Source organism: Coccinella septempunctata, chromosome 1 (genome assembly GCF_907165205.1).
Source record: "Coccinella septempunctata chromosome 1, icCocSept1.1, whole genome shotgun sequence".
Taxonomy (NCBI): Eukaryota; Metazoa; Arthropoda; class Insecta; order Coleoptera; family Coccinellidae; genus Coccinella; species Coccinella septempunctata.
In genome coordinates, this window is record NC_058189.1 from 36906114 (window position 1) to 36930087 (window position 23974).

Here is a 23974-nt window from a genome sequence, read left to right on the forward strand (position 1 = left end):
AATAAAATATTGTTTGACACTGAAGGACTAGGAACTTGGACCTGGCAGAATTTGCAGAGATGCTAAAAATTAACAAGAAAACTAGTGAATTTGATTGATTGCAAATAAAAAGTTAAAGAAACGTGGCACGGCGCACTCCTATGAAAAACTAATATGGCGATTTTGCGCTTTTGCTTCACCCAAATAAACCCCTCTTTCATACATTGCATAGTCGAGATATACGAACTGCGCACACTTACCCACTGCGCTCATTTACCCCGAATGACTCTATGCCTTCCCTGTGAACCATATTTTTTAAATGATTGTTTTAGGATCAGATGTCTATAAGGAATGTTAAATTTCAACAATAATACCATATCTGGTCATTGAAGATTGTCATTAATTTCATGATAGCGTAGTTTTTTATTTTTATCTTTGTTCATCATCTGTAATAGAGCTTATCAACAATGCATAAATGACCTTCTGAATATCCAGATATTCTATAAATATCAAAAACAAAAACAAGCCATATTTTGAGAACGAGAAGAGTCAGTCGAACATTTCCCAATCTATTTTTATGCAGAGGCGTTTGACCACAAAACAATTATCCATTAAAGATAATCCACGGATGTGTCATACCAACGATTCATTGAATTTGAGACAATCGTACATGCAAATAACTAAAATATCAAAATTATGATGAAAAACTATATACAGGGTGTTTTTCATGTGCTTGAATTTGAATATAGTCTCAACGAGTCCGGTCATGAGTTTTGTTAAATGTTCTGTTTAATTGAAACTATCAACTTTAACCTGTTAATGAATTTTAATACAAATCGATCGAAATATCAGGAGAGATAGCGGAACGAAAAATAGAGAAATTTGAGAAAACCTCCTGTATTCTGTATATCGGAAACGGAGTACCTAAGACAAACATATGAAGTGTCTTTGAAATCAGCTCAATGCCCTCTATTCACGGTTTTCGTTTGTCCGTTTACTCGTGAAACACTCTGTAATTCTATATTCAATGATTCTTCTCAATTTATTCTGGCAGGAACTCATCTTTCAGCCATTCATATCGTTTTTTTTTAAGTATAAAAATTATTGAGTACTTATTTTATCAGTTTCACTGAAAATATCTGTCGATGAATAGATCCTCATTGCTGGTTCATTATTCCCATTGTTTTTAGACATGTGGAATTGAAATGCATTGAGAAATTTTTTTTTTAATCCTTCCACTGACTTTCACGCTCTTTCTCAAAAGAATTGGGATAACTCGATGAAATATATTTTCATTTGTATGATGTCGGGTGTCCCAAGGTGAGTGGCCTATTAGATTATTATAGAAACTATTGATGGTAAAGATTTCAAATTTTGTGGATAGATATTTGGCCATGTGAGGTACATTTTTTAAATATTTCACATTTCCAGTGTTGCCGGATGTACGACAATTTGGCAACAACTTTGTTATTTTAAATGGGACATCCGGTATTTCTATTTTTTTATGATACCCCATAAAATATCAAATCTATTCACTCATACTTTTTCATACCTATCCATAACGGTTTTTGAGTTATTAATTATTTATCGAAATTTTAGATCAAATTGGCATTAGTCATTACATATTGATCTGATCTATGTCACTGCTTTTGAATTATAGTTGTCAGTTATACAGGATGGACCAAAAAAAATCATCATTTGCCAAGTTACAAAATCGTAAAAAAGTCTGTTTTTTCCAATTAGACACATTGTATATTTTTCAATTTTTGGAATCAGTACAACACACTCTATTGAAAAATATACTAGGTGTCTAATTTAGAAAAACAGACTTTTTCACGAATTTGTAACTTGGAAAATGATGATTTTTTTTTCTCAATCCTGTATAACTGACAACTATAATTCAAAAGCAGTGACATAGATCAGATCAATATCTGATGACTTGCTAAATTTCTGACTTAAATCTCAAATATTGAGCGAACTATAGTCATTTTCGTAACACGCCAATTTGATCTAAAATTTCGAAAAATAATTAACTCAAAAACCGTTAAAGATAGGTAGGAAAAAGTAAAAGTGAATAGATTTAATATTTTATGGAGTATCATAAAAAAATAGAAATACCGGATGTCCCATTTAAAATAACAAAGTTGTGGCCGAATTATCGTACATCCGGCTATACTGGAAATGTGAAATTATTCTAAAAATGTACCTTACATGGCCAAATATCGATCCACAAAATTTGAAATCTTTACCATCAATAGTTTACATTATAATCTAATAGGCCACTCACCTTGGGACACCCGATATGATTCTCGCTTCTGTCTCATCTTTCATCTGTATTCAATAATAAATAATGATAAAATGGAGTATCGTCCAACATATTTTAATTGGAAAATTGAGGGGTGAAATATTGCGAGTTCACGTATCTTGAAGTTGGTTCCTTGAAATTTAAAGTATATACAGGGTGTATTAATATTGAAAAAAATACTTCGAAAATCGGCAGTTTTAGGTATTTTCATAAAACTCTAATTATTTTGTAAACGGTACATTTTCACTGAACTAATGTTGGAGTCATTCGATAATATTTGGTCTACTCTATCGTGATGTGACGTTTGATTCACTACTTTTGGGACAACCTGTGCAACAAAATGATATTGTTTAAATACTTCAAATCGATTGAACATTTTTCGGGAAACGAGCAGCCCTAAGTAGGTTCAGTATGTGAATGGTTGAATGAATATGAATTTGCGAAAATGGTTCTGTTTTTGCCATTTACACATCATATCTGATCAACATGGCTGTATATATGGGTGAATAAACTTTTGATTTTATACATGAAGAAATTGAGGAATTTTTCTTATGGTCCGCATTCAAATACTTTATTCAAAAGATACTTTTCTATTGCTTACGATTCTGTATAGAGCATAGCTGTTTCTTCAAGAAATTAGTGAAGTTGACGAAAAACCTCACCATTCCAAATCTGGTCTGTTTCTTCGACCACTAAGTATTCAAAGATATTCTTAAACCGACTATATATCAATTAATGTTGAAACAATTATATTACTCATATTCTCCAAACAATAGGTACAGTTCCATTTTTATCTTTATATAGGTATGCCATATATCTCAGGAAAATTAACAAAATTTTCCATAATCAGATCCCACGGACAACTCTAATTTTACAGAATAGAAACTTGTTAATTGGATTGCGAAATAGTTATAGTATTGGAAGAAAATTCCTCCTGCTACATTGTTTCATATTGTGTAATTGAATTTTTGAAAAATTAGGAACTCTTCTTCAATTTGAAGGGCAAAAACTGATTATATGTGTTTTTAATTTAGACATATATAATAGACATATCTGGTTCTGGTATCAATGGAAATATTACAACCAACAATTTTAAAGAAGGTACTAAATGAACCAAATTCAATAAACTATCAGTAGCAGAAGTTTTAATGATATGGCACACCGGACAATAAAAACGTTATCAACGTTTAAATAATCAACAACCTTACAAAATATAATAATTTCACGGTCTTTAGTCTTGAGACAGATGATGTCAACTGTTGGAATTAGGGTGTCAAGCATTAGAATGTTCATTTCCCAAGTAAAAATCTTATCATATCCTTTTTATTGAAGGGGCAACAAAAATTTCCTACGGATAACCATTTCCAGTGGCGGATTTACATATTTGCCGCCAGTAGGCTATTCAAATTTTGCCGCCCTTACCATAATTATTTAGTTCAAAATATTAATGACAATTTTTGTGTCAGTGAAAATATAACTTTGAGATTTGTACACTGTGGTCCTAATAACTACTCATAATTATTATGAACAAAGGGGATCGATGTGTCAGTTTTCGAGTTCCCAGATCATTTTTACAACGCAAAGATGCGAAGATGTGATTTCACAAGAAATAGAACGTTTATTTCTGAATGAAATAAAATTTAGTCATAGACTTCTAATGAGGCGAAGTAATGGATATATTAAGTGATATTAGTCACACAGTGATATACATTCAGTAAACGTAATCAAATCATTTTTATAAGGCACACAGTTTAAAATAGAATAGATATATTCTATATCAAACAAAAAGAAAAAATTTATTATCATTGAGTATGGCACACCATATATCTATACATGGTAGCATGGTCCATAGGAACAGTTGCAAAAAATTAAGGGGGTGATTTTTAGTCAGAAATTAGGGTGGACCTATAATGTAAATTTTTTTTTCTGAGCCCCCTGCTTAGTTGAAGCCCTAAAAGCAGTTTTTAATTTGTTTCTTGAGAATCGAAAAACTGACAACAATGAAATCAAGCAGATATTTTATGCGGGGTAGAAATTTTCGATGCTGTTCCTCTATGATTGAAAGTGCTAGAAAAAGCCACCCCCACCATTGTTCTGCAAGAAACTTTTTTCCATATCCATATTTCACAATGAAAGATTGATTTTGGATAGCTTGATCCATTCTTAACAAATAAGTTCTCTAGCAGTTTCTTGGGAAAATTCAGGGTTTTTCAGGAAAAAAAGAGCTTAAACAAAGTGCATATAGAATATTTCTGCGTTTGTGCACACAATCATCTTAATGAGTGTATGTGACAAAAATTTCAAGATGATTTTTTGAGAATGGGTTATCCAAAATTAATTTTTTATTATGAGATATGAATATCGAAAAAGTTTCTTGCAAAGCAAGAATCAGGGATGGATTAAACTACCCCTTTCTATTATAGACGAACAGAACCAAAATTTTTTTAATGCCTTCCCGCCCATATAAAATATCTGCTTGATTGAATACATGAAAGTTCATTGATTTTCATAAAAAAAATCAAAAACTGCTTTTCGGGCGCCATCTTTAGGAGGCTGTAACTAAGCAGGGGCACAAAGAAGAAAGACCTTCCCTACTTTTTAGTCGCCCCTGAATTTTTGCGACTATTTATATTATTATATGTATTATATGGTCACAATCTAACTGACGGTGACAATGAAATACTCTTAATTTATTAATTTATACGTTATTAAAATATCTTTCTGCAATGTCGGCATACGAAATTTTCTTCATCAGTTCTGACTCTATACACAAAAGAGCCAAAGCGTTCAGCTTTTCTTGGCTTGATGTGTTTCTTAGTTAAATAACTTTTTCAAGCAAAAAAAGGTTCTCTCACCCGAACAATTCTTCGCTGGTGTATACAGGGTGGGCAAAATTCGTTGTCTACTGAGGAAAACTCGAGAACTATATCAGCTGGAAAAAAACAGATGACACATTCTCGAGCTCTTTTTCAGAGAAACAAAGAATGGTGAAAACCATTTTTGAGTAATTAGCAACAAATGAAATTTTGACGATTTCGAAAAGTTCTCATAACTTTTTTGTCATTGAAGTTACTGATCTGAACCTTGACCCTTTTTTACGTAGAATCCACTGACGAGCACCAAATATTTTTTCATTTCGAAACATTAGGCGAACTTTCGTTATTTTAAATGCAAACTTTCATTGAATTTTTTATTTTTGAATTGGAAAAAAGATTCTGTCAGTAGAATCTACGTATAAAAGTGACTAAGAAGTTTCAGATCTGTAACTTCAAACACAAAAAAGTTATGAGAACTTCATAATCCCAATTTTTGTTTATAACTCAAAATCTAGAAACGATAGGCCGGTTCTGTTTTCAGATTTGGATTAGTCATGAAAAAAGAGCTAAATAATGTGTCATCCGGTTTCTTCTAGCTGCTATAGTTCTCGAGATCCCCTCAGTAGACAACGAATTTTGCCCACCCTGTACCTATGTACAGGCTGGCAAATATCTATGGCTCTATAGCCATAGATACGGACTCTTCTGGACAAACATTTCTTGAATTGTGTTTTCGTAGGAACCGAAGAAACACATCCCAACGATTCAGAATCTACGAAGGCGTAGAAGGGCCACATAATATTTTAAAAATATTTTTCCTTAAATTCCGACTTTGTGGTCGGAATTTAGTTAAATTCCGAGTTCAAAGTCGGAATTTAACTAAATTCCGAGTTCAAAGTCGGAATTTAACAAAATTCCGAGTTCAAAGTCGGAATTTAGTAAAATTCCGACTTTAACAAAATTCCGAGTTCAAAGTCGGAATTTAGTAAAATTCCGACTTTAACAAAATTCCGAGTTCAAAGTCGGAATTTAGTAAAATTCCGACTTTGAAGTCGGAATTTTATTTACTTCGAAACCGATACAGGCTAGATGCACAGGGTGTTGTTCTACGACGACATAGATTATTTCAACACATATACAGAGGGGGGGCCAGGGAGCTCAATGTTATTTTATGGTTACTATTTCAGTACTGGTCTGGGGGGAGGCTTGGCCCAACCTTACCTCTACCTGTCTACGACCATAATTTCATAATTATTCAAAAACATGTACCTAATGACAATTTTCTCCAATAAAATACATCAAGTTCAATATTTATTAAAGAACAATGTGTTTATTTTGTGAAACCTGAATCCTCCCTTGAATATCTCAGCATATTTGGAAATGAACCAATTCGTCATAGAGAAACCTATATGAGGTTTTCTCACCGTTGTAATGACCTCTTCATATAAGAAACATCAAAGCACACCAGGTGTACCTCGGGGTGTAGGTACTGATTTCTTGTCCATTGAGATAGCCCCATGAATACATAAGAGAAGGACATTTTTCCATAAAATATCCGTAATATACCTTAAAAACAGTTATGTCAAAAAAATATTCATGTCATGTCATGTCATGTCTGTGAAAGGTTGTCTTATCATTATTATGACCTCTCATAGAAGAAAACTCAAATAATAATGTACACCCTGTGTACATAATTATTCATTCATCATAAATGTGGGAACACCTAGTATTATATGAATTTAAATATTTGTAGAAAAGCGAACTGTAATTCAGGAACATATCTACGTCGTCGTAGAACACCCTGTAGAAGTTCGGAACTGAATAAAATTCCGTGTTTGAAGTCGGAATTTAGTTAAATTCCGACTTTGAACTCGGAATTTTGTTAAATTCCGACTTCGAACTCGGAATTTAATTAAATTCCGACTTCAAAGTCGGAATTTAAGGAAAAATATTTTTAAAATATTATGTGGCCCTTCTACGCCTTCGTAAGAATCTGATGGTTTCACCGAAATTTTTCACCCTCAGGAAGTTTCAGTATAGAATCCAATGCGGCCGAAATAAGACTAATAAGAGGGAAACAGGAAAATAGTAGTGATGCACTACTTGTTCAGTTTTTTTTTTATATTTAGGGAACATCAGATTCAGATAGATATTAAAATATAACTGAAATACAAGTATTTCAGTTTTTATAATTAGTACAAACATAATTGTCCCCAAATTTGCCGCCCCCTGAAAACTGCCGCCTTAAGGTAAGCGCACATACATCGGCATCGGACGGACGGCATGGAAGGAACGGCACGGCAGCGGCGGAATTTTTATGAAGGTATCGCACATATAACATCGGAATCGCCGGACTCCGGAGGAATAGATTAGTTGCGAATATGTCTTCAAGCGGTGAGGAACTAGCGTTTGTTCTGGAGGAAGAAGAGTTTCAAAAGCGAAGGAATCGTAGACGAATGTGGATACATGACATATGTAAAAAAGGAAGGATTTTGGAGAATATGTTCATTTATTTCCGCACTTGATGAAGGACGAAAAAAAAAATGGTTGCTATAATTTCTGTCACTTAATTGTACAGGGTGGGCAAATTTCGATGTTTTAGCACTACAGCTTTTAAACCGGTGGAGATAGACAAAATCTGATACCTCATTCTCGGTCTCTTTTTCTGAGAAACTAATAAGTGTTATAGTGCTTTTTGGCCACCTTCTTTTGTTTTCGAGTTATAAGCGAAAATTGAAAAAATGGCGATTTCGAAATAAATTTATATCTCCGCTAATACTGATGATAGAGCTCTGAAATTGAAACATTATACAGGCACTTCTTTAAGTGGAATCCAGTGGCGTGCTTGCTCTTTCAGCAGGATGTTTAATTACGGAGCTATGACCCAAAGTTATGTTTTTTTAAATGGAAACACTAGATTTCTGTGCAATTTTTTGAATGCTCAATTTTTACTGATTTCAAAAATATATAACGTCATATGGTTTGTATCAATAAAAATAATAAAAAATGGCCAAAAACCTTCTTTCTCAATATTTCTATGGTTTCAACTTTCGATGAGAATAGAAAAATGTAGCATCTTATCATTACCACAGTCTCCTTCTATTAGTCCTTTCAATTCGATGCTTCTTACTCAATTTCTCCAAGATTCAAATTTTGTGAAAATTGGTAAAAAGCATAGAAAGAATGACATTGCCGGAAGGAGACTGATCTTGTTTTAGGAAGATCTATTTTTCTGTTCTCGTCAAAAGTTGAAACCATAGAAATATTGGGAAAACAAAGGTTTTTGACCATTTTCTATTTTTTATATTGATACAAATTATATGATGTTATATATTTTTGAAATCAGTAAGAATTAAGCTTTCAGAAAATTGCACAGAAATCTGATGTTCCCATTTAAAAAAACAAAACTTTGGGTAATAGCTTCGTAATTAAAAATCCTGCTAAAAAGGCAAGCACGCCACTGGATTCTACTTGAAAAAGTGCCTGTATAATGTTTCAATTCCAGAGCTTTATCATCAGTATTAGCGGAGATATAAATTAATTTCGAAATCGCCATTTTTCCAATTTTCGCTTATAACTCGAAAACAAAAGAAGGTGGAAAAAAATTACTACTACTCTTGTTAGTTTCTCAGAAAAAGAGACCGAGAATGGGGTATCAGATTTTGTCTATCTCCACTGGTTTAAAAGCTGTAGTGCTAAAACATCGAAATTTGCCCACCCTGTACAATTCATTATAATTTTGTACGCGCAGTATTAAGTTCTCCTGAAAACTCATGCTTCTTCCGTGAATTCGTATTTCTTATGACTACCCGTACAAGCCGCTGCATGTAGTGACTTGTAAAATGACGCAGATGCCGCGGCAATCTCCGATTGGTATCGCACATATGTCGGGATCGGCCGGCACATCACGCATCGGTCGGAATTTAATTCTCGTTCCTCAATTCCGTCGGATGCGATGCGATGCGATGCCTGCCGTCCGCACATATGTGCGTTGCTCCATTCAGTTCCATTGAAAGTAATTTATTCCGATCCATACCGTCCGTCCGATGCCGTTGTATGTGCGCTTACCTTTAGGCTGCAGCCTACTCGCCCTGAGGGCGCGTTCCACTAGGCGCTCACAACGCCACAGATTACAGAGCACAACGCTCACGACGACCTAAGGCCGTTCCACTAGAAGATCACGATCGCCCGCTTCGAATCGATGGCGTCATCGTTTTCGATCGACGACCCATCTCTGCCCGTTGGTCGAAGTGGTCGTTTGTGAACGCGTGGCGCTAAATTTAAAATGGATGAGTTATCGTCGATTTCGTGACGTCGATTTCATTTGATCTTTGTACGAAGATTCCTTGAAATAAAGTTATTATTTATTTATTTTATTTATTTTATCATCAAATTCCGCTACAACTTGTAAATTTTGTAAAATATCGGAGTCCATCTTCAACACTACCAAAGATCTTTGAACACTATTGCTTTCTCACGAACAAGAACACAAGATTTGTAAATGAATTCTGATTCCCACTGTACCAATATTGTGCAAGCTAAACCGCTTAAATCAAAGAAGAACTTGGCGAGAGTTTGGTTCTTCATCTTTCTCAAGAGAATCAAATTATACAAAACTGATTTCTGCATTCATTTCGCGTTTTGAATTTTCAAAAACGAGTTCACCGTCGCTCACGTACCGTTCCACTAGCCTATACACTTTTGAAGCCGGGCACTAGTGGAACGGTAATTCGGGCGGTCGTGGTCGTGATCGTTGTGAACGGCGTGAGCGCCTAGTGGATCGCACCCTCAGCCTCTATGGTAAATCCGCCACTGACCATTTCAATTGTCCAAGTGACTGGTTGTCCGAGGGACTTATCTAAAAACCGTAAAATAAATATTGAAGATTTTTTGGGTTTTATTTGACGGCAAAAAAATAAGTCCCGTGTACATTCTCGAGCAAGGTGACCTTTTTTTCATTATTTTGAAGCCTATGATTCCAGAATATCGGAAAAAATATAATCTGACAGTTTCAGCAAGCCGAAACATTAAAAATTTGCTATAAATCTCACAAAAATCTGTTTTTTTGAATTATCTCCTCTCCTGGGTTTCAAATTGTTTTCGCATTCATTATAAAAGTTGTAGAGCATAACATTTTTTACAAATTTTGCCCGAAGCAATTTTTTATACGTTTGAATGTTTTTGAGGTATATGGCGATGAATGTACATTAGACTGGGTTTCTCGTTGACCTTTGCCTTTTGCATGTGTGGCTAAGTTCTTCGCCCTTATCGCCCTCTAACTCGGAAACGGTATGTAGAATTGCTTCAGACAAAAGTTGTTTAGAATTTTCTTATTTACAGCTCTCATAATGAATACAGAAACGTAGAAACGATTGGAGGTACCTACAGGAAGGGAGATATTTAAAAAAAATTCCTTTTTTGTCTTCAAACTGTAAGATTGAGAAAACCTCTCCTGATTATAGTGTCAGATTAGTAGGTCAACACGTCTGCAACACCGAGATTATCAATCTGTTAAAATGTGTATTGAAATGATACATTTATCTTAATGTATCGTATTCTGTGGTTTAGACATGTGCGGTCAGATATTGGTTGAATAAAGTTTTAGTTCGTTGAAAGCCACCGGTAGTTTCATTACCATCTGTATCAAAATCTGATACGCTCGAGTATGTACAAGTAACGATTGTTTTTTGCATTTTCAAAAGACCGCTGCGACCATGTGTCACATCCGAATTGTCAGTCTCTTGAAAAGTAGCTTCCTTTGGGTCCAATTAACATATCCTCTAAAAATCTAACACGCTCGAAATTTTTTTTTACCATTTTCAACTCTTCCGTACGGCCAGCACCACCTCGCTAATTGTCAGATCAACTTGAATTTATTATCAGAGACACATAGGGCATATACAGTATCTTAATCTGACACGCTCGAGTATGTACACCTGACGATTTTTTTTACATGTTTGAGAACCAGCAGACGCTTTCCCCACCGCTGAAACTGCATACATCATAGAACCTTTTTTTCTTTCTACCATCTGATCTTCAAAATCCACTAGGTCTCCACGACGCTCGAGTAAATCTCGATTTAGCATCGTCGGCTGCCCAACTATGAGCTATATCCTGAATTACGAACTGAGTCAGATGAAAAGAAGAAATTACCACGCGAGAGGAAATATTAGGAATATTCAATAATTTTCAGTTAGGGGAGACTGGGGAGGGTTGATACGTTTTTGGAATATTTACTTTTGTAAAATGAATTATTTGAAGAAACAGGACTTTTATAGCATTATATAATTCTTCGATTAATCGTTCAACGAAATAAATATAGAATTCTCAAAACATAAACATCTTATTCTGTACAAAACGTTGAACACAAAAACATGCAAACTGTCTCAAGCCTTCCCCACATATGGGAGGATTGATACGGTGTACTGGGAGGCATGAGACACATAAACTGAAAATATAAGCCCCATTGTTATCACTTGCAGATTTAACATATAAACATTTTTGTGCCATTTCTAACACGGTCACATTCTTCGTGGCACCATTGCGAGCGCACCTGACGCCTGATCCAGAATTACTAGATCAGTAGGTAGGTCAGCAATGATACTGGTTTGCTTTGGTCCCGTAGGTGCAGAAACATGTTCAGAAGGTAGGTTGGATGGTAAAAACGCCTTTATGTAGGCCTGTCCAACCAGCTCCGGAATATTTTTTAAAGATGATACATGTATCAGGCCTCCCCACCCTAAATGTCTCAAACCTCCCTGAAAGCAAGTTTTAAAGTAATTTATGTTTTCATTTTATACCCATACATTTTGGCAACCTAATAAAACAGTAAATTAAGTAGTTTTATGCATGTTTCCCAGTCAAATGTTTGTTTATGCCGAAAGATTAATGCATGATCATAAAACCCTTAGGTAACGTGAGTAAATACTTACAATTTCTCACCTCGAAACACTCTTTGTTGAATATTTCACGAACAAACTACTGTTAGCCTTACAGATTAAGGTCACGTAGTGCCTTCTGCCAGAGAATAGTGTTCACCAGTATATTTCTTTTCAAAACGGCTACAGACCGCGGATATAAGCCTGTATCAAGCCTCCCCATGTATCAATGCTCCCTAGTCTCCCCTATTCCTGATTTTCAGCATAATTTTTGCATATAACACTATAAATAACATATTTTCAATAAAGAATTGGATTGCCGATGTCAACCCGTCGCTATTTTTATCGAAATATGTTGAAAAAGCGCCAAAATATGATTTTAAAGATAAGCTTTATAAACACTTCAACTTTTTTTTCTCGTAAAAAACCGACTAAATTGGAAAAAAAGAGGTGGGGTAACATCAAGTGGTGCTTTAACTTCAATAAAAAAAATTAAGGCTATACGTAAAATATTGAAATCGCAAATTAAGAACTAGTGAACTTTTTTAGAGTTCAATGCAATAAAACCACCAAAAGTCTCCAACAGTACTCTACCGATTTTCGCCGCGAGTTTTGTATAATCAAAATGGCGACTAGGTCTATCTGATTGTCGAAAATTTCAGTTTGTTTTCAAGTATCTCACTATACCATCGATATTTAGATTTCATGACTAATTTACAGTTGTTCGGTGGACCTACTCGACGTGGAAAATTGAAGGGACACAATTAATACGCAAGAAATTCATAAACCGTTCAATGCAAATATAAGAACTCATCGATTATACTTATCCATTCAAATTATTCAGTCAATACTATATCAATTCCGTAAGTATTTTTGTCGTGATACAAAATTTTATGCTGCACCTTTGCACCTATCTATCTATCTATCTATTATATCTATTATCGATCAGGGACTCTGACCGCCTGTTGTTGATAACATAAAAGTTGATTCTTCCATATACAGGGTGAGGAAGAATTATGGTTTGATTCTTCTTTTCTTATTTTCTGCAGACTTATCATTTCACTATCTTTTTACATTTTTCAGGACAGAATAATGGTCGAACCACGTAAAAGGAACCTCGAAAATGGAAAGAACACACAAGGACAGAAAAAAAACAGCATGTCGAAAAGACAGGAACAAGCACCAAGAATCGTTACAACTTGGGAGCTTTCGAATATGATTTTCGAAATTTTAATTGTGCCAATACTGACAATCGGTTTTCATTTAGTTTGCAACGAGAAGCAATGCTCCTTCACTTCCTTACCAGATTTGAGTCAATATAAGTCTTTGTCGGACCTTTTCCAACTAGAATCCTTCTTATATTTTCTAGCATATGTCGTCGTTCTCGTTATATTCGGTTGCCTGCCTTTAGGTGGTGAAAAAATTCGGGTGAAAGACTATACCTACAATTTGAACGGATTCAATTCAACTCTATGCATTATACTCACGATGTTAGTCTGCGAGAGTTCTGGAGTCCCTGTTTCGAATTATATTTGTGAGCATTTGTTAGACATGGTAGTTAGTGTGTTAATCTTTCAAGTTTCGCTGGCGGTTTTCCTGTATATTTTCAGTTTTAACGCACGAGAGGATGAGTTGAATCCTGCTGAGATTGGGACACCCTTCATCAGCGCTTTTTACAACGGTCGTCAGATAAACCCCCGTTTGTTTAATACAGTGGACATCAAATTCACCTTTGTGAAAATATACACTAGTACCATGGTGAGTGTTCGTACTAATAAACTTTTTTAATATATGGACCAATTGCTTCCTTTGCTATGAAGAAAAAATTTATAAAAGTTGCACGTGAAATGAAAAAAAATTGATCATAATTCAAAAGATATCTTCATACCGGAATATACGTAAATTAATTAAGTTTTTTAAAATAATCCAAAGGAAGGTGATGATTCTCGATGCCATGGAAGAATATAAACTAACTGACAAAGAAACTGCAACACCCAGAAGGAGCTGTTTAAATTTAACATTTTTTTCGGTAAAACATAGATAGTATAGCAAGGAGTAAATGATTAAAATTTGGAGAAGAAAAAACGAAGGGTTTACAATTTTTTTATTAAATTTGTTTATAATGTGTTTGTCCAACGCGGATATACACCCCTCAACACGTCTTGGCATTGATGCAAGAAGATGGTCTATTTCTTCTTGAGGGATACTATCCCAAGCTACTTGTACTTCATGCCTCAGAGCCGCCAAAGTCCATGCGGGCTGGGGTAAATTTCCAAGCCTTCTACCCATGATGTCCCAAACATGCTCTATGGGCGAAAGATAGGGGGATCTGGGCCGCCACAGCAAAAGATTCACATGGGTCGCTTCAAAAAAGTTCAAACTAACTCTGGCAACATGAGGTCGAGCATTATCTTGCTGAAATATTGGATTCTTGATCCGGTTAAGGTGAGGGAGAACATATGGCTCCACTATTTCTTGCAGGTAACGCAGCGCTGTCATGTTACCTCGAATAAAACTAAAGGTGACCTGCATAACACCTACTGTCCGGTGTACATGACGCTCAACATCAAAATGAGGTTCACGTCTTGCTCCTCGACGTTGTTTTACCCTTCTTCGGCCATCATGCCAAGGAGAATTGACATGAGAGACCTGATGCCATTCCATATTCCAATGTTGTCGTTCTCTGCACCACTGTAATCGTTGCCGCCAGTCCATAAAACCTTATACGGCGGTAAACCGTTCGGACAATTACAGACAGGATGGCCTTGTTCTCCTAACCACTTCTCCTCTATCAGCCAAAGATCGAGTTGTCGCAAATCGGTCTCTAATGGCCATAAGTCTTAGACGCCAATCTCGACCTTCATTTGTGCCCCTTCGACGTCTGGTGCATACTCCTCTTCGATTTTGGGCATTATCAAACCATGCTTGACAACATCTCATAACAACCCCGCCTCCCGTAGACCAATAATTCGACTTCTTTCAAATTCACTTTTGTAGCGATAAATTCTGCGTACACGTGCTCTAGGCATTTTAACAACAACTAAATACCGACTTTGGATCTCCTCGAACAGCTGGTTTGTTGTAAAATTTAAAAAATTTGCAAAAAACGACTACAATATTAAAGTTACAAAAAATGTTTTTATGAAAAAACTTTCACGATTTATTTCAAATTTCATTCATTTACTCCTTGATATACTATCTATGTTTTACCAAAAAAAAAAAATCAAAATTTAAACAGCTCCTTCTGGGTGTTGCAGTTTCTTTGTCAGTTAGTATAATATGTTTTATTATACAGGGTGACCCTGATAATATGGGAAACATTTCAATTTGAGATAGAGAACACCTAGAGGATCACGAAAAATCCCCATATTTATTATCTAGGAGTTCTAGATTCTGAGTTTCAGGGTATTTTTCAAATTTGAATGGAAATTAAAACCACTTTATTTCCTGAACGGAATCATAGATTCATCCGAAATTTGGAATAAAGATAGCTTCCTTCTATGAGGTTCCGGAAAACTGAAAACTTTATAGGTCATTCTTGCTAATCAATGGACTTAAAGATCAATAATTGTTAAAGACCCATCCTTGAGTTACGCTTCAAAAAACCAATACATTCGATCAAATGAAAACTCAAATTAACATTCAATAAAATGTATATTCACTTGATAAAATCCATAAAGATTCAAAATTCTCTTCGTTATGAGATGAATAGTGCTACACTTTAAGAATGTCACAGTATTTGAGTGGATGAGGTTCGAAAGTGATTTATTTCTCAAGTTTTGAAGCACCTCTTAGATACGGAGCAGTTTTGTATGGAAATGTCAAGGCTTCAAATGAAATAAAAGGTCCTTTCCTCTGCTTATTGGTGTAGTGTAATCTACACTGTACTTTTAATCAGCTGATTTTCAGTGTAGTTGCGCAAACGAATGGAAAAAATCAGTTGGTTTATTACGCTCATAGACTGATAATTTTGATTTAATCTAAGGTAAGGTAAGGTTTCTCAGAAGATTTGTTACTTTTTCATCCTCTTGTAATTTTAAATGTAATTGTATCCATTTTGAAGTAGATTACTGTGACGTTCGTGACATCGAGATCAAATTTTGCATTTCACACCACGGAACTCTATTATCACACCTCCTTTTGACTAGGTGTACTCGTAGATGAACTACATCTGCTCTACACTGGTGTAAATCCAATCAGCAAACGAATACTAGAATAGAGTGTAAATTACACCGAGTGTAGAAAGTGCCACACTTACTATGCAAACGAAAGGACCTATTCAGAACTCAAAAGAGGGGCATAAGACATATCAACAAACTCAGTTATAGAGCATCTTGCAGTGGTTTGTTAACTTTTGCTGCAGTACCTATGGAAGAGTATTTGATGTGTATTTTCGAGAACCGAGAGTATTTCAGGGAAAACTTACCATCCCATTCTTACAATAAGTTAGGTACAGAGAAAGAGGCCAAGTATGTTTGTATGAAGCTTTTTAATAAATTACCTCTACGTTTCAAGCAAATGGACAAAAAATATGTTTTCAAAAAGGAATAACATAAACTGTTATTAAGCTGGAGCATTATACTGTGCTAGAGTACCCAAATGCCCCTTTGTAATAACTGAGTGCAATTTTGTGTTTTTGTTTTATTGCCTGTATTTCATTCTGATGATACATGTGTAACGTTTCATACTCGTCATCGAGTTACAGCAATATGTATATGTATGTATATGTGTATAATGTGTATGTATACATATATTGGCTTTTTCTGAAATAAAAATTACTATTAAGACTTTAGCCTTGCGGCTTTCACACTCCTCTCCAGAGGAAAATTCACTTTCACAGATATCTCAGATATCAAAAGGATTAAGCTCTGTTGGAGCCCTTTCCAGGTTTTCGGGCTCGTGGTGGTGGTCGGGTTCGGGCCGCTCCTCGACTTCTTGCCGTCTGTTGGATTCCTGATCCATCCGCACTTCCTGTCGATGCAGACGGTGCTCCTCTGCACTCCCCTTGTACTTGCGTACAGTTCTCGCCGTTCCCAGCCGTACCGCTTTCTTTTCTATCAAGAAATAAAAGTCAGTCTTCGGCAGCCTGGATAGTGCCATGCAATATTATTTGGCGAATTGAATGAATGAATCTTTCAGTTTACGCAGATATCGCAGAAATCATTAAATTCATTGTACAGGGTTATTTCGCGAAGTTTTAAGAACTGTCCAAATTTAGGTGATACAAATCGAATGATATATAAGATTGCAGTTTTCTGTTATCTCATTGAAGGTAACTTCATTCCAAATTTCGGATAAATCGATGATTCTGCTCAGGAGATGTAGGGGTTTTAATTTCCATTCAAATTCGAAAAACACCCTCTAAATCAGAATCTAGGACTCCTAGATACCTACTATACATATTTTTTCGTGATCCTCAAGCAGAGCTGTGCCAAAGCATTGTGCTTAGTTCTTGTGAAAGCACTTGAAGCCTTTTTGTGCTTCCGAACATTGTGCTCCCGATCACTTTTTAGAACCAGAGCTTAGTGCTTAGAAATTGGAGCACTTTCAAGAAAGACTTAGTGCTTAGTAATCACTAAAGAACTCGCGATTACTTCTAGGGATTACTAAGCACTAAGCCCTCTGAAAGTCTTGGTCGAAACAAGAATAAGCGATCGACGCGTTGTCACTTTATGAGGCATGTATGTAGTATACCACAGGGTTAGACTATTTGATGAAGAATAATAATAATAATAAAAATAAAATAACTACATGAAATATATCGCCAAGGATCCCTCAGTGAAGTATGATAGCTGTCGTTATGGTCGAGCGACACATGAAACTATCCATAGCACATCACCAGGGGATGTCAGAAGTTCGCGGGCACGGAGTACAAGAGTCGACATGATGCTGTTGCCAAGATTCTTCACCAAGAATTGGCATTTAAACACCAACTTCTAAGTTCGAAAAGGGTTCCTTATTACAATTACCATCCAGATGCTGTACTGGAAAATGAACATCACAAGCTCTACTGGGATCGGACGATTCTCACAGACCGGAAATAACTCACATTAGACCAGACCTCATATTGCTCAATAAGGATGAGGACACAGCACTATTCATCGACGTGGCGATTCCAAATAATAACAATCTTCTAGATAGACACAACGAAAAAATTTTAAAATACAGAGATCTAGAAGAACAAACGAGGAGACAGTGAATGCTGAAAGATATAAAAACCATCCCTATTGTCATTTCATCTACAGATATGTGTTTTAATTTGAAAATGTTGAGTTCTGATTAATTCGCTGGTCTTCTTGATCTTCGACGATTTTTTGAAAGGGCCCTTCCCAGCAGAAATATTCAAAATTGTGACCTTCCGCGTTCTTAACATTTTTATCATAAGAATCCCAATAACACACAAATCTTAGAGTTTTTATTCATGGTATGGCGCACTGTTGGAATTGCCACCAAATCGGCTATTTAACGGTGCAAAGATAAACTGGGTGTGACATTTGAAATGAGGAACCTGAAATCTAATTCCGGCATATACCTAACCGTAAGCTGGAAGTTGCAACGGTCTGAAAATATTCAAAGGAGAAAGCTCATTGTCGAGAACACCAACATGAGAATTTTCAGCATAGAATTTTGATTACTTCTCTGAAAAAATTCAATTAACTATCGGGGTGAAACACCCTGCATAATATAAACCCAAGAATATGAATAATTCGATCTGACTCAACCTGTTTATGAAAATAATATTCATTTATGTATTTGTATTTCACGTGAAATGTAATTGTAATATTATTCAATTCTGCTTTTTATATGATTGCTTACTGGTATATGAAATATGAAATAGCATGAAACAAATCCGCATTTTGTGAAAACCGAGTTCCTCATTTTGTGAAAGAATAAAGAAGGGAATTTCTTTCTTCTTTCAATAATTCAACATCCAAATAAGGAGAATGGATAAGAAAAATAGCGCATTTGAATATCTTCAGATGACCAACTGCGAACTTATAAAAACACTTGTTGGCTTCCTCTCCATTGAATGAAAACTGCCACAAACGTGATACATCTGATTTACGACCTAATTGCACTTGCTTTGAGCACAGCCCTCTATAGAGACGTCCTTAATAATGGGTGTGCTTTGAGGAAGCCGCTTCAAACGATGTCCAAGTGAGCTTGTTTAATCCACAGCCGTTTATAGAAGGCTGTTCCTTTAGAAGGCTGTGTTTAATCTATGCTGGAGTACTCAATGGTTTTCATAGATGGCGAGATTTATGAAATAAAGAAAATCGTGAATAACTCAAAAATTACTAATGATATGAAACTTACTCAAAAGAACGAATTGGGTCCTAATCAATGGCCTAAAAGAAATTGAAAATTAGTCTTCGCTAACTTTCTTCTCTATCAAAAACCAAATCTTCGAAGGCGTAGAAGCGCCACATATAATATTTTAAAGATACATAATCATCAATTTATCCAGTTTTATATGAATATGAATATTCGTTGAAAAAGCAACCTATATTTCATGAAATAGTTCATGCCGTCACAGAACACCTTGTAAAATTTCGGAACGTAATAAAATTCGTACTTTGAAGTCGTAATTAGGTAAAAATAATTTGGTGGCCCTCTTCTACGCCTTCGTAGAATTCATATTTCCATTCGGGAAACAATTATTTTCTTTTACTTATGAAATCGTGAAACTGCTGTAGAGTAAAATAAGAAACTTATCGTTCCGAAGAAATAGAAGCAGATTTCATAACAAATAATCTTATTTTCAACAGTTTTTCAGAAAAGTACTTAGTACTTAGTGCTCGCAAAATCGAATTATGTACTTCTATTAGTATTCGCGAGCCTTTTGTGAAAAATCGGTGCTTACTGCTCTAGACTCGGGAGCACTTTTTGTCAGTGCTCAGAGCTTATAGTGCTCGAAGCACTGTTTTCAGTGCTCGGCACAGCTCTGTCCTCAAGGTGTTCTCTATCTCACATTAAAATGTTTTCCATCTTATCCAAGACACCTTATATTGTTTATGCATAATTATATTTTGGCGCGGACCTTCCGATTTGTACCTGCTCTATATTTGCTTTGAATGTTCTGGGAACTCTTACAGAGTTGAGTTAGTTTCTTATTCATTTATATTTATATCAACCTATGTTCGTACCAAATTATTCGGTTTAAAATAATAAGAATGAATTCAGACACATTTCACCCGCTGACATGGACATCACCAAGTGTCGGACAGGAAGAACTCGAAGAAGAGTAGATAATGCTGAACATGGTTTCGGTCTCATTTGACCTCGTCAGAGCAATACAACTCCGACTCCGATGCATCTGGGTCTGCGTATTTGCAGACTAGAACTCGATTCTCTTGCTGGTGTCTTCTTCTTCGTTTTCCTGTAGTTATTTATTTTTCATTTTAGATTACTCTGGGTCAATTTTTCTCTCTCTGTTCTTCCTACAGGTTTTCTCTAAGCCTGGTCCTTGGTCTCTTGGTTCTTCGATTTCGTCGTAGTTTACACTTTACCTCATACCACTGTCGGTCTAATTATTGCTTTCTTGTGTTTGACTTTAAGTACATGATCCAGTTTGCTCTTCCGATTTATGAAGGGATAGAGATATCCTCTGATTCTTCGCGCTGTTTTTACTGTTCCTTTTTCTGTGTATTCATATGGTTAGGTTTTCATCCATTGTTATTCCTAGATATTTCACTTTGCATTTCGCCATTCTATTTCTTTGTCATTTATTAAATACACCAAGAAAATAGAATTGATTAATGAAAAACGTATATTGCACACAAATGACACACGTTCAACTATTCTGATTCAAAGCTAACTCAATTAACAGAATTATGTGGTTACTATGAAACATGATGACTACAGAATATTATATATTAGGTTGTGTTTAATATTTTTCCAACATCCTCCCTTAAACATAACCCCATCTTCGAAGAACAATAAACCAATTTAGGGTGTGAGGTGACTTTAGTGAGTGCATCAGCAACCATCGCATCCGTCTGTATATAGCGAACATCAATGGCCCCTCCAAGTACTCTGTCACGAACAAAATGGTGCCTCACATCTATGTGTTTGGTCCTGGCGTGGTAGTTGTCACAACCTGAAAGTTTTATAGAACTTTGATTATCACTGTAAATAATCATGGCCTCATCCTTGAGTTGTGGCCAAAAACTTTCTTGAAATTGCTTTAACCACAAAGCTTCTTGTACACAAGACGACAAAGACATGTATTCAGCCTCTGTTGTAGATAGAGCCACAGTAGGCTGACGCCTTGAATTCCAGCTAATTGCTCCTCCCTGAAACAGAAATGTGTAACCTGTACAGGAACGCCGGTCATCTTCTGAGCTGGCCCAGTCTGCATCACAGTATCCATGGGTCATAGTCTCCTCCAAGTTTTGCTTATAACTCAGTCTACAATCCTGAGTGCCTTTCAAGTAACGCATAATTCTCTTAAGTGCAATCCAATGCTTCATTTCAGGCTTGTTATTATATTTGCTCAACATATTAATAACAAAACTTATGTCAGGCCTTGTAATTTGAGAAATGTATAACAAGCATCCGATTATCTCCTGATATGGAATATCATGTAAAATTTTTGTTTCCTCTGATTTTTGTAACTTGGAATTCAAATCCATTGGAGTTTTCACAGATTTACAATCTGACATTCCATATTTTTCTAATACTTGTTGTATATATTTTTTCTGATCTAAATAAATTATGCCTTTCTCTCTATCTCGTTCAACATGTATTCCTATACAGTAACGTATCTCTCCAAGATCCTTCATTTTGAATTTTTTATGCAATTCTCCTTTTATGTAACATTTCGACTCCTCATTATTAGTGAATAAAATCAAATCATCAACATATATGGCTAGAAAAACCATGTTGTCTTTGTCTTTGATTTTATAATAAATGCAAAGATCCTGCTTCGACTGTTCTAGTCCCATTTCTTTCAATGTGAAATCAAGCTTCTTATTCCATTGCCTGCTAGCCTGTTTCAAACCATAAAGTGATTTCTTTAAGCGACATACTTGTTCACCCATGCAGTACATAGGAGGCTGCAACATATAAATCTCCTCTTCTATGTCACCTTGAAGAAAAGCAGACACAGCATCCATTTGCCATATATCCAAATTATATTTAACAGATAAGGCAAATAAATATCTCAATGATGCAAGTCTGACAACAGGTGAAAAAACCTCCTTGTAGTCAATTCCAAATTTTTGTGAACATCCTTTTATCACAAGCCTTGCTTTGTACTTTACTATCTGACCATTTTCATCTGTTTTAGTTTTAAAAACCCATTTGCATGGTATTGGATGTTTATTTGATGGGAGATTAGTCAACTCCCACGTATCATTTTCTAATAAACACTTATACTCTTCATCCATTGCTTCTTTCCATTCTTTAGCATTAGTGCTTGATAAAGCTTCTTTCTCAGTCAATGGATCTGAAAACTGTGTAACACACATAAAATTATTGCCCTCCATATTATTCCTTTGTTGTGATATCAAATTATAATCTCTCTGGAAATCATCAACATCGCTATCATGATCACTTGTAGTTGGATAATATGTAGGATCGTCAGTTCCAATACTGCTGGCAAAAGATTCATCACTAGTGGTTGCCATAGTGCTATTTTGTGAAACATCTTCGCGTTCCAATGTACTATTGTTGGAACTAAGAGTGATTGAAGCAAGGGGTGGTTCTGATATAGGTTCCTGTGATATATTTTTCGCTATCTCCGTTTTCTCGATGAAAATTACATCCCTGCTGATTATAATCTTTTTACCAACTGGGTCAAATAATCTGTATCCCTTTGTATTTTCGCAGTAACCCAAAAAAATTAATCCACGTGATTTACGGTCCCATTTTGAACGATTATGCTTAGGAACATGTACCATAGCCTTACAGCCAAAAATCTTCAAATGTGAAAGGTTCGATTTCTTACCAGTCCATTTTTCATATGGTGTTACCTCATTCAAAACACGTGATGGTGATCGGTTAATGATATAAGCTGCTGTAGCAACCGCCTCAGCCCAATACGTTTTCTTCAGATCAGCTTCAAACAGCATACATTTAGCACGCTCGACCAACGTTCTGTTCATCCGTTCCGCTAGCCCATTTTGCTCAGGCGTGTATGGAGTGCTGGTTTGATGCTTGATTCCAGAGGCTGCTAGAAAATCAGAAAATTCTTTATTACAAAATTCTTTCCCGTTATCGCTCCTTAAAATCTTAATTTTCTTTTCTAGTTCATTTTCTACCTCTTCTTTGAACTTTATAAACACAGATTTAATATCCATCTTATTTTTTAGAAAATAAACATACACTTTTCTAGAAAAATCATCTACAAAGGTTATGAAGTACTTCCCACCTCCAGCGGAAGATGTCTCCATCGGACCACAAAGATCAGTGTGAATTATCTCTAGCAATGCATTTGCTCTTGAATTTGATGGTGGAAATGGAAATCTGGTTTGTTTCGCTTCGCAACATGGTATACATACTGAATCAATTGCCTTGCTACTTATTTTTACACCTTCAGCACATGACTCTAACCTCTTGACATCAGCAATATTTAAGTGACCCATTCTTTTATGCCATGTAATCAAGTCTGTCTTACTTTCAACAGTAGTAACATATGCGTTACCAGTTGCTATATTGAGTTTGTACATGTTATCAGACAGTTTTGCAGTTGCAATAAGTACTCTATTGGCATTATAAATGTTACAACCCTCATCAGTGAATTCCAGATTACATCCATTCTTTGTCAACTGACTGACCGATAACAGGTTTGCACTTAGCTCAGGAATAAACAAAACATTCCTCACCTGGATTTGATGTGCATCCTTACATACATTGGTCTGAATGTTTACTTTACCCATGTTCTGCACGGAGACTGCACTGTTATTCGCCACCATTATCTTCTGAATCGGAGGTGACTCTAAATCGTACATCCAGTCTGAGCGTTTTGTCATATGCATTGTCTATATACCAAT

General features: G+C 35.6%; 1 protein-coding gene across 1 annotated transcript in view; it reads left to right on the forward strand.

Annotated features, from left to right (window-relative positions):
- LOC123318759 (delta(14)-sterol reductase LBR-like) overlaps positions 1–23974 on the forward strand; it is a 45975-nt gene that overhangs the window by 1909 nt on the left and 20092 nt on the right. The window contains exon 2 of the mRNA XM_044905494.1: positions 13062–13736. Coding sequence (XP_044761429.1) covers positions 13071–13736 — 666 coding nt within the window. The 5' untranslated portion in view covers positions 13062–13070. The remainder of the gene's footprint in view (positions 1–13061; positions 13737–23974) is intronic.